We start from the raw sequence: 10656 nt of genomic DNA on the forward strand, positions 1-10656 counted from the left end.
CCATCTTGTGTTGGTTAGCACCAAAGTGAGGGAGAATGGCAGACATCTTCTGTTGGCCTGTGTCAAGGTGAGGGAGAATGGGCAGCCATCTTAGTCATTGCCAAGGTGATGGCAAGCAGTGGACATCTTGTGTTGGTCAGTGCCAAGGGGATGGAGAATGGGCAGTCACCTTGTGTTGTCCAATATGGTGTAGACACAGTCTCCGGTTCTTAGCAAGGCCTAAGGTGTGGTGCAGAAGGAGCAGGGCAACATATAATGCCTGGGTCTACCACCAAGACGAGGAAGAATGTGTGACCATCTTGTGTTGGCCCGCCCTGTCGCAGACAAGGCACCAGTTCTTTATAAGGTCTAAGGTGTGCAGAGGGAGCAGGATGCCCAGAATTAGCCAAGGCAAGGTGGAATGGCCGGCCATTTTGTGTTGGTCGCTGCCAAGGGGAAGCCATCTTGTGTTTGTCAATGCCAAGGTGAGGGAGAATGGGTGGTCATCTTGTGCTGCTCAGCACGAAGGAGTGGCCACCTTGTGTCAGCCAGCCCTTGGCACACACACGGTGTGGAGATTGCAGCGGAAGGACCTCTACTGCCGCCAGGATGGCCGCTCTCAACGTCCTACTGAGCCATGGGCCCTGCTTGGTGTCTTTGGCCCCGGGGCTTGGGGGGGGGTTCAAAGGACAATGCCACAAGAAACTCTCATTGCGGTGGCACCAGACCCCCAGACCAACCCTGGCGAGGCAAATAGAAGGGAAACACCCCTGGGTGCAGGCGGAGAGGCCAGATGCCTCCATCACCCGTTCCCATGGACCATTCACGGCGGCCAGGGGGTTCAAATCCCAACCGTCCCCCTGCCCGTTCCCTTCTCCCGCTGACGGGCAGCGCCGGACGGCCAATAGGAGGAGCGCGCCACGGTCGGTAGGCAGGACTACGGGTGTGCGAGGTCTGATATAGGGCTACCAGCAACCGAGCACTTCCTGTGCGGCTCGGGCGTCCGCCGGGGACGGAGCTCCGGCTCAGGTATCGCGGCGAAAGTGATTGTTTAGTCCGTTGGCCGGCGGAGGAGAGAGGGCAGCAGATCTCATCCCGTTCCTACGCGTCCCGTCCCCTACCCGCGATGGGGTGCTGATTAAGGCAATTAAAGGGGTAGGCTGCTCATCAGGGCAATTAAAGGGGTGGGCTGCTCATCAGGGCAATTAAAGGGGTGGGCTGCTCATCAGGGCAATTAAAGGGGTGGGTGCTCATCAGGGAAATTAAAAGGGTGAGCTGCTCCTCAGGGCAATTAAAGGGATGGGCATTTAAGCTTGAGAGCTGCTAATCAGGATATTTAAAGGGGCTACTTCCTGGATTGGGGCAGGAAGGAGTAGAGGGGGTTCTTATTCCTGTGCCAGGAGGTTTCATCCTGTCCCACCCCAAGAGTGTGTGATGAGATATGGGGGTCGGGGGGGGGAGGGGTAGGGGTAGGGGGGGGAGGGGTAGGGGTAGGGGTGGGGGGGGAGGGGTAGGGGTGGGGGGGGTAGGGGTAGGGGTGGGGTAGGGGGTGGGGATGGGGGTGGCGGTGGGGATGGGGGTGGGGGTGGGGATGGGGGTGGGGGTGGGGGTGGGGGGGGGGAGAGAGGAAGCTTCTCTCTATGTCCCACCCCGGGAGCATGTGACGGGATGGTCTAGGACATGCATGAACGTCCACACTTCCTACTTTCTGCAGGTCCACTGCACAAAGATGTCACTGGACGAATTGAAGTATATTGCTATCCTGACTGGATCAATCCCTGTTGGAATATGCATGAAACAGACAGGTAAGATCATGCAACACCCTCCCCAGGGCCGGGACTGAGGGAACCGCACTGTTGGTGAGGGGAGATGTATATAGTCCGGGACCATGGTCCAGAATCCAGACCCTACTCCCCGGGGCCGAGACTGAGGGAACTGCACTGTCAGGGGCCCCCACTACCTGGGGCTGGGTCTGAGGGAAGATGGAAGGGTCTTGGTGATTGTATCATCCATGTTCTCCCCCTCTCCAGGGAAGCTATCTCGGAAAATCGGGGCCTCCCTCATTGGATTCTCCCTGGTGGCGGCCACCTGTGGTCTGCACTCGGTCCACTCTTTGCTCTGCATCCTGGTCACCTGGGCTATCATCCGGTTCTGTACCAAGTAAGTCTCTACACCAGCCCCCTCTCTATGGGGACCTATCCCTGCGGGAAAGGAGGTTCCACATGGGACTGAGGGATTTCCTGACCACATGAACCCCTCTATCTTGGGTAAGGAGCTTCTCCCTGGGCCTCAGACTCCTCATGAAGGGGGTGGGGAGAGAGAAATATTCTCCCTGGTGGGGTGAAATGTCTTTTATGGGGATATGGACCCCTCTTTCTGGGAGGGAGGGTTTCCCCAGAGGCTGACACCACTCTCTGGGGTAGGGAGGGTCTTGAACCCTTATCCGTGGCAGGGAGGGTTGCTCTAGAGATAAGGACTCCTCTCTAGGGTTCCCAGGGAATGTAGAACCCTCATGCTGGAGAGAAACGGATCCCTCTCCTTGGGTGAGAAGATCCCCTGCCCATGGGGGGAGGGACGGATGGACCCATGTCATTTGGGGAGGGACAGATGGACCCCTGTCCATGGAGGGGGGGGAGGGACAAACGGACCCATGTCTGTGGGTGGGGGGAATGGACTCCCATCCGTGGTGGAGGGATGGGTGGATCACTCTATATAGGGGAGAGGTGGATGGACCCATGCCTGTGGGGTGGGAGTGTCTCCCAGGGAACGTGGACCCTGGCCTAGGGGTGAGATGTGGACTCCTCTCCATGGGGAGAGAGGGACTCAGGCCCTGGCCAGTTTTCCTGATCCTCACTCACCTCATCCGCAGGCACTGCTACACCCTGACTCTGGCATGGATGTTCTCCTACCTGCTCTTCTTCCGAATGTTGAGCCTACTCCACCTCGCATCCCCCTCCCCCTTCGCCAACGCTGTGCAGCTGCTGCTGACGCTCAAGGTGAGGGAACTGGTGTTTCCTGTGCTGCTGACACACACCCAATGGGATGAAGGGTCTCCCTGGTAATGCTCGAGCTTAGGGAATGGAACCCAGGGGATACCAAGGGCTGGGCAGAGCAGCCTCCCCTGTGACACACAGGCTGAGGGAATGGAAATAAAGGGATAGCACATGATGGGCTGAGCAGCCTCCCCAATAACACAGACTGATGGAATTGAACAGAAGGGATAGCAGTAGATGGGCTGCGTAGACTCCCTGTGTTACACACAGGCCGTTATAACAGAAGGGATAGGAGAGTATTGGGCTGAGTGGCCTTCCTCTGGAATAAACAGGCCGTTGTAACAGAGGCGATAGGAGAGGATGGGGAGAGTGGCCTGTAACAAAGTAACTGATTGAAAAGGGGATAGGAGACGATGGACTGAATTGCCTGTCCCCATTACAGAATGGCCGACTGAATGGAACAGAGGGGATAGGAGAAGATGGCGTGAATGGCCTTCCCCTGTTGGGCCTGAGGTTAGAGTGCGTAGACTGAATATTCTAGCACAGTACAGGCTCTTCAGCCCACATAAACCTACTCAATAAACTTACCCTTCTCGTCCTCACACCTCAACCTTTCCATCCGTGTGCCTGTCTAAGAACCTCCTAAATGCCCCCAATGTTCCAGCCTCCACCATCATCCCCAACAACTCATTCCAGGCCCCACAACTGACATCTCCCCTAAACTTCCCTCCCTTCACTTTGTACACATATCCTATGGTATTTGTTGATCCCCCACCTGGGAAACAGACACTGACTATGAACCCTTTTGATGCCTCTCAGAATCTTGTCGACCTCTATTAAGTCTCCTCTCATCCTTCTACACTCCAAAGAGTAAAGTCCCAATTCTGTGAACCGTGCCTCATAAAGACTTGTTTCCCGATCCAGGCAACGTGCTGGTCAATCTCCTCTGCCCACTCTCTGTAGCCACCACACCCTTCCTGTAATGAGGTGACCAGACTGACACAACACTCCCATCCCTGAGAAAGCTACACTTCTCCAAAACTTGAGAATCTTGTTCGGGGAACTCTCCCCAACACTAATATAAGACTCGCTAGTGTATAACGCCCAGGGTTCTCCCACCAACCTTTCTTAAACAAGGGGACCATATTTGCTATTCGAAATTCCTGTATTTTCATGTCATAAAATGGGTGTAACAGTATACAAAATCTCCTCTAGACAGTGTAAGGCAAATAAAGATTCCCCATCAGCAGAAATTACCAGGCGCCTCATGCAGTCGGAGGAAGAGTAGCAACGTCACCAAGCACACCTGCAGCCACAAAGTCCAAACCATCGGCAACACCAGATCCGAACATCTGACAAGGTCAGGAAGCCCTCAGCACCCTCTTACATCCCTGTTCCCAAACTCGGTACCCCCTTCAGTCGGTCTCAGCTTGTCTCCTGCAGTCTGCAGCCCAATGTGAATCCCTCGACCATAGATGCCAGCAGTTATGTGGGACCCCTGACCACAAGTCACCCGCAGCCTGTGTGAACCCCTCAGCCGCAGAGCCCCCTCACTGGTCCGCTGCCATGATCACCACCCCATTGGTCGTCCCCTCTGCTTCTCCTTCTCAGATGGGGGGGGGAATTGTCTCCCCTTTCTCTGGTGCCCTGCGCCAGTGCTCTGCTTCCCCAAAGTCTGCAACCCCCTGTGGCGACTGCTGATAAGAGGTGCCGCCATCTTAGGTCCAGACCTCGTGTTTTAAAATAAACCTCCTGCTGTCCACAGAGGATGCAAAGATCAACGTTTCCAGCAATCTCTCCCCTCTCTTTCTGCAGTGACCTGGGGTCTATGTAAATGTAGACATACAGCACGGTAACAGGCCATTTTGGCCCATGAACCCATGCTGCCAAATTTCACCCCATCAACCTATATCCCCTGGTACATTTCAAACATTGGGAAGAAACCGGAGCTCCCGGGGAAACCCACACAGACACGGCAGACTGTATAAGCTCCTCACAGGCAGTGCCAGATTCAAACCCAGGTCGCTGGCTCTGTAGCAGTGTTGTGCCAATGGCTACATCCCTATCTCGTCTGGTTCTGGGGACTTTGCAAACCTAATGTTTTGAAGCTCTTCCTCTTCCTCTTTCTTAACCACAATAGCTGTTCTATACTGACGTCACATTGACCAAGATGCTTTTCTCTGGTGAATAATAAAGCAAAGCATTCATTAGGACCTTCCTCTCCCTCCTTTATCCTCCCCTCTCTTTGTGCAGTGACCTGGATTCTATGTAAATGTAGACATACAGCATGTTAACAGGCCCTTTCCACCAACCTGTGTTGCCCATTTACACCCCATTAACCTACAACCCCCAGTACACTTTGAACAGTGGGAGGAAACTAAACCCCCCCCTCCCCCCGGAGAAAATTCACGCAGACACGGGGAGACCGTACAAACTCCTCACGGGCAGCACGGGATTCAAACCCAGGTTGCTGGTGCTGTAACAGAGTTGCACTAACCACTATATCCCTATCTCGTCTGGTTCTGGGGACTTATCAAACATGATGTTTTGAAGATCCAGCAATCCCTCTTCCTCTTTCTTAACCACAAGCCTGTTCTGTAGTAACCTCTTATTGGGGTCCAGATCCCTACATCCCTCAAGGTCGCCGCACAGGTTGATAGGATCGTTAAGAAGGCCTGTGGGATGCTGGGGTTCATTAGTCGGGGGATTGAGTTCAGGAGTCGAGAGGTCACGTTACAACTCTACAAATCTCTGGTGAGCCCTCACTTGGAAAATTGTGTTCAGTTCTGGTCACCTCATTACAGGAAGGATGTGGAAGCTACAGAGAAGGGCAGAAGATATTCACCAGGATGCTGCCTGGATCTGGAAGCAATTTTTATGAGGCAAGGTTTGGAGAGCTGGGACTTTTCTCTTTGGTGCATAGAAGGATAAGAGGAGACTTGATAGGGGTTGACAAGATTCTGAAAGGCATCGATAGGGTGGACAGTCAGTGTCTGTTTCCCAGGGCGGGATCAGAAAACATCAGAGGATGTGTGTACAAAGTGGAGGGAGGAAAGTTTAGGGGAGATGTCAGGGGTAGGTTTTTTACACAGAGAGTTGTGAGGGCCTGGAATGCCTTTTCAGGGATGGTGGTGGAAGCTGGAACATTAGGGGCATTTAAGAGATTCTTAGACAGACTAGTGGAAGGAATAAAAATAGAGGGGTTAGTAATTTTTTTGGTAGTAATATATGGGTCAGCACAACATCAAGGGCTGAAGGGCCTGGACTGTGCTGTAGTGTTCTCTAGCCAAGGTGCCTTTCTCTGGTGAGCAGGGCATTTATTTGGGACCTTCCCCTCCTTCCTCAGCCTCCCTCCAGGCACATGTTGCCTCCTTGATGAAGGGATCAGGGCTGAAATGTTAGTGATGTATCTTTATCTTTGCAATATAAAGTACAATGTTTGACCTGCTTTGAGTTTCTCCAGCGTTGTGATTCCTTTATCCTTTCGCAGCCCCACCCTCCCTCTATTCATCCTTCTGTTCTTCATGTACGCACAGAAGACCATGGGGTTTCCTCGATGCTACTTGCTAGGGCCTTCTCGTATCCCCTCCCAGCTCTCCAAAGTCTTTTCTTCAGCTCCTTCCTAGCTACCATATCATTCTGGTGAAAAACACAGTTTAAATGCTGGAGGAACTGCAAATGCTTGAGTTCCAAGGAAAGGTTGAGACTTTATTCCTTGGAGCGCAGAAGAATGAGGGGAGTTTAGATCGGGGTGTTAAAAATGATGAGGGGGACGGACAGAGTCAATGTAGGTCGGCTTTTTCCCACTGAGGGGAGGTGAGATCCAAACCAGAGGACACGAGTTAGGGATGAAAGGGGAAATGTTGAGGGGGGAATTTCTTCACACAGAGAGCGTGGGGGTGTGGAACGAGCTGAGGTGGTGAATGGATGGGAGGGGTACGGACTGGATACAAGCCAGTAGGACTGGGCAGAACAAAATTTCAGCACAACTAAAAGGGCCTGTAATGTCCTGCAGTTCTAATCTCCCCACCGATGGTCCCACTGGGGACAGGAGTAAGACAGGTGAAGGGTCTCTCTCTCTCTCTCTCTCCCCCCCTCCCACAGATGGTCAGTCTGGCAGCCGAGCTGAACCCCCTATACATGGAGGCTCTGCGGAAGGTTCCGGAGAGCCAGGCTGTGGTTGAGAAACACCTCCTGTCTGAGGTGATGCCGCGGCTGAGGGATGTGGTGTCATACAGTTACTGTTACCTGGGGATCATGACAGGTGAGCTCTTCCGGTACACCACCCACATCTGCCCTCTTTCCCCCTCTCCCCTCTCTCTCCCTCTCTTCCACTCTCCCTCCTCTCTCCTCCCCCCTCCCCTCCCCCCCACCCCCTCACTGTCTGCCACCCTCATGCTCCCTCTCTCCCCAGGCCCATTCTACCGGTACAAGATCTACCAGGACTGGCTGCAGGAAGGCAGCCTGCAGTCCATCCCGAGTCTGGCGCCCATGGTAAAGTGCCTGCGGCTGGTTCCTCTCTACGGGGTGGCATTCCTGCTGCTGAGTGGGGTGTTCCCGCTGGAGTACACACGGACGGCTGCCTTCGCCCGTGCTGGCTTCCCTTACCGGCTGGCCTACACCGCCGCCATCTTCCTCGTCTTCCGCCTGCGCTTCTATGTGGCCTGGACTCTCGCTGAAGCCTCCTGTATGGCAGCGGGTTTTGGGGCCTACCCCGTGGAAGCTCAGTCCCGCCCAGGAAACGGCCCCACCATCCAAGCCCAACCCAGCAGGTCAGTGTCCAAGGCATGGACAGGAGTGAGGGGTTTTGGATCGAGGGAATGGGGTCAGAAAGAGAGAGGGGGGGGGAGGAAGGGACTCACAGATTCTCAGCTACTCCCTCATAGAAGAGGGAGGGGGAGGAGAAGTGGTTTGTGGGTGTGGTCAGGGGAGGGGGTGCTCTGGGAATTGCACACTCTCCGATCTATCCACAGCTCCAGGTGAGGATGGAGGGGAGGATGAGGGGAGAGGGGGAGCTCTGGTTCAGGATGGAGGAGAGGGGGTTGAGGAGTAAGGTGAAGATGGTGGGGGTGGTGAGGGGAGGTAGCTGCGGTACTGACTCTCCCGCCTCCCACCCCACCCCCCGCCCCCCCCCCCCACAGTGATGCCCCGGAGTACGACTATGTGACGATCCAGAACATAGACCCGTACAACACTGATTTCTGTGCCAGCGTCAAGGACGGGATGAAGTACTGGAACATGACAGTGCAGTGGTGGCTGGCCAACTACATCTACCGGCGTGCCCCGCTACAGGGCCGTCTACTCAGGTGTGTCCAGAACCCCCGCTCTAGGCCGTGGGATCCCAGCTCCAACCTCCAGGACCCCTGAACCAATCCCCCAAGGACCCCCGCTCCGAATCCCTCCATGATCTCCCGGGACCCACTCTGATCCCTCCGAGACCCAGCTCTCGTCTTGGAGCCCCGCTCCAGTCTCTGCTATTAATCATCCTGTCAAGATCCATCATTGTGACCCAATGCAGGGCTGTCTACTGAGGTGTGTTTGAGACCCTCTTAACTCTTTCACCCCCCGTCCTCCCCCTCCCGCCCCCCCTCTCTCGTCCCTCTCTCTCCCCACACCCTCCCCCTTCTCTCTCTGCCCCCCCCTCACTCCCCCCCTCTCACCCCACACTACTCCCATCTCTTCTACCCTCCCCGCCCCCCTCTTTCTCACACCAGGATCGGATGGACCATGTTGGTCAGTGCCTTCTGGCACGGACTGCACCCTGGCTACTATCTCAGCTTCCTGACGATCCCACTGTGTGTGGCAGCTGAGGGGTCGATGGAGAAGGGGGTGCGATCACGGCTGGGGGCTTGGGGTCGCTGGGGATACGACTGGCTTCAGTGGTTCTGGAAGATGCGTGCGTATGACTACATGTGTGCTGGCTTTGTGCTGCTCAACCTGCCTGACACCCTGACCTACTGGCGGGGCCTCTACTTCTACCAGCACCTGCTGGCCCTAGCCCTCATTGGCCTGGGCTACCTCTGCACCCCCCGGACCCCCTCCCAGACTCGCCCCCCCATCCACAGCTGCGACCATCCCCTCCCGCCTTCCCAACATCCAGCAGAGGACCAGCAGGGCAGATGAGGACAAGGAGGGTTCCGAGGTTCGACTGGGGTCCCCAGGGGACGAGGATGGCCCTGCGGCCCGACAGCGGTCCCGAGGGAGGGAGGAGGGCAGGAGTTCCCCTCGGAGAGGGTCCCAAGGGAGGGTGGAGGGGGGCAGTTCCCCTCGGAGAGGGTCCCGAGGGCAAGAGGAGGGGAGGAAATCCCCTCGACGGGTATCCAAAGGGATGGAGGAAGGGACTTCCTCTCAGAGTGGGTCCCAAGGGAGAGAGGAGGGGGGTAAATCCCCTAGGAGAGAGTCCCGAGGAAGAGAAGGGTCCAGCTCCCCACGCAGAGTGTCCCAAGGGAGCAAGGAGCAGAGTAGATCCCCTCGGAGGGGGTCCCGAGAGAGAAGCCCCTCACAGGCAGGGGACAAGCAGAAATAATACCCTGTGGGAACAGGGTGGGGGATGCTGGCTGAGGGAACCAAATTCCAGGGCAACAGCTCTCCTGCTGCAAGGATTTAGGATCTGCCCCGTTATTCCTACCTGCCTCACTGAGAATAGGTCCAGCCTGCAATCTCTCTTCCCCCCCCACTCCCGCTGTAGGGTCCATCTTGTTTCACTCCCTCCTCGTGGAGTGTCTGTCCCATTACCATTTCCCCCCTCCCCATGGTCTGTCCCGTTATCCCTTCCCCCCCAATATTGGTTCATCCTATTACCCCTTCCCTCTCCCCATGGGTCTGTCCCATTATCCATTCCCCCCCCACAAGTTGATCCATCCTGTTACCCCTTCCCTCTCCCCGTGGGTGTGTCTTGTTACCCCTTCCCCCCCCCCCTCCCCCGTGGATCAGTCCCATTACCCTTTCCTCTCCCCGTGGGACCATCCCATTACCCAACCCCCCTTGGGTCTGTCGCATTACCCTTTCCCCTGCTTCCACCTTAAAAGGGGCCCGTCTCCCAGTCAGGCGGTGGGGCCCACCTTCTTAAAGCAGCACCACCTCCACCCCGGAATTACCTTCAGTGTTCACGAGGTCATTTACCAAGTGCCATCAATCACTGCCCTGTGGCTTCTGTGTTGGAGCAGGAGTAGGAGGGGGTGGAATCAGCCAGGGTCCCTGCACCCTATGACCCCTGGAGTTAGAGAGAGGGGGAATCAGCCAGGGTTCCTGGATCAGACCCCACTCTGACTGGGAACTTTGGTGGCTGAGATACCCAATGCTTAAAACACAGGATTCCTGTTAGTCTGTGTGTGTGTGTGTGTGGGTGGGTGGGGGTGTGTTCACAAATGTGTGTGTGTGTGTGTGTGTGTGAGAGAGCGACACCTCATCAGTGTACAGACAGTAAATGTGCATTGTATGTGACTGTCCCACCATGTGGCAACGTTCATCACTCTGCCTGTCTCTTGCCTGATGCCGCCTTGGAACAGCATTCTTGTGTGTTGCTGCCTGTGTGTGAGCTGCCTCACTGTGTGTGTGTGTGTGGGGTGGAGGAGTGGGTATGTATTTTGTGTGTTACCTGGATGTCTGACACTGTCTCTGCCTGTGTATTACCTGTAACACCACATCTGTACAGCCGTCTGTGTTACATGTAATGCCTGCGTTG

The 10656-nt window shown here is 55.5% G+C and overlaps 1 protein-coding gene across 8 annotated transcripts; it reads left to right on the forward strand.

Annotated features, from left to right (window-relative positions):
• Positions 1-935: 935 nt before the first annotated feature.
• mboat7 (membrane bound O-acyltransferase domain containing 7) lies at positions 936-9303 on the forward strand. 8 transcript variants are annotated; one of them, XM_069926846.1, is made up of 10 exons: positions 942-1134; positions 1694-1784; positions 2010-2139; positions 2849-2975; positions 3415-3485; positions 5777-5854; positions 7077-7236; positions 7387-7744; positions 8114-8278; positions 8687-9303. In XM_069926846.1, the coding sequence occupies exons 2-10, from the start codon at positions 1768-1770 to the stop codon at positions 9093-9095; spliced, it is 1515 nt and encodes a 504-aa protein (XP_069782947.1). In that variant the 5' UTR covers positions 942-1134; positions 1694-1767; the 3' UTR covers positions 9096-9303. The 8 variants fall into 8 exon arrangements, with proteins under 8 accessions (XP_069782951.1, XP_069782947.1, XP_069782948.1 ...); XM_069926847.1 differs by having other exon boundaries at positions 942-1122; XM_069926850.1 differs by lacking the exon at positions 3415-3485 and having other exon boundaries at positions 936-1008.
• The last annotated feature ends 1353 nt before the right edge of the window (positions 9304-10656 follow it).

The sequence above is a fragment of the Narcine bancroftii genome, chromosome 3 (genome assembly GCF_036971445.1).
Source record: "Narcine bancroftii isolate sNarBan1 chromosome 3, sNarBan1.hap1, whole genome shotgun sequence".
In the NCBI taxonomy this organism is placed as follows: Eukaryota; Metazoa; Chordata; class Chondrichthyes; order Torpediniformes; family Narcinidae; genus Narcine; species Narcine bancroftii.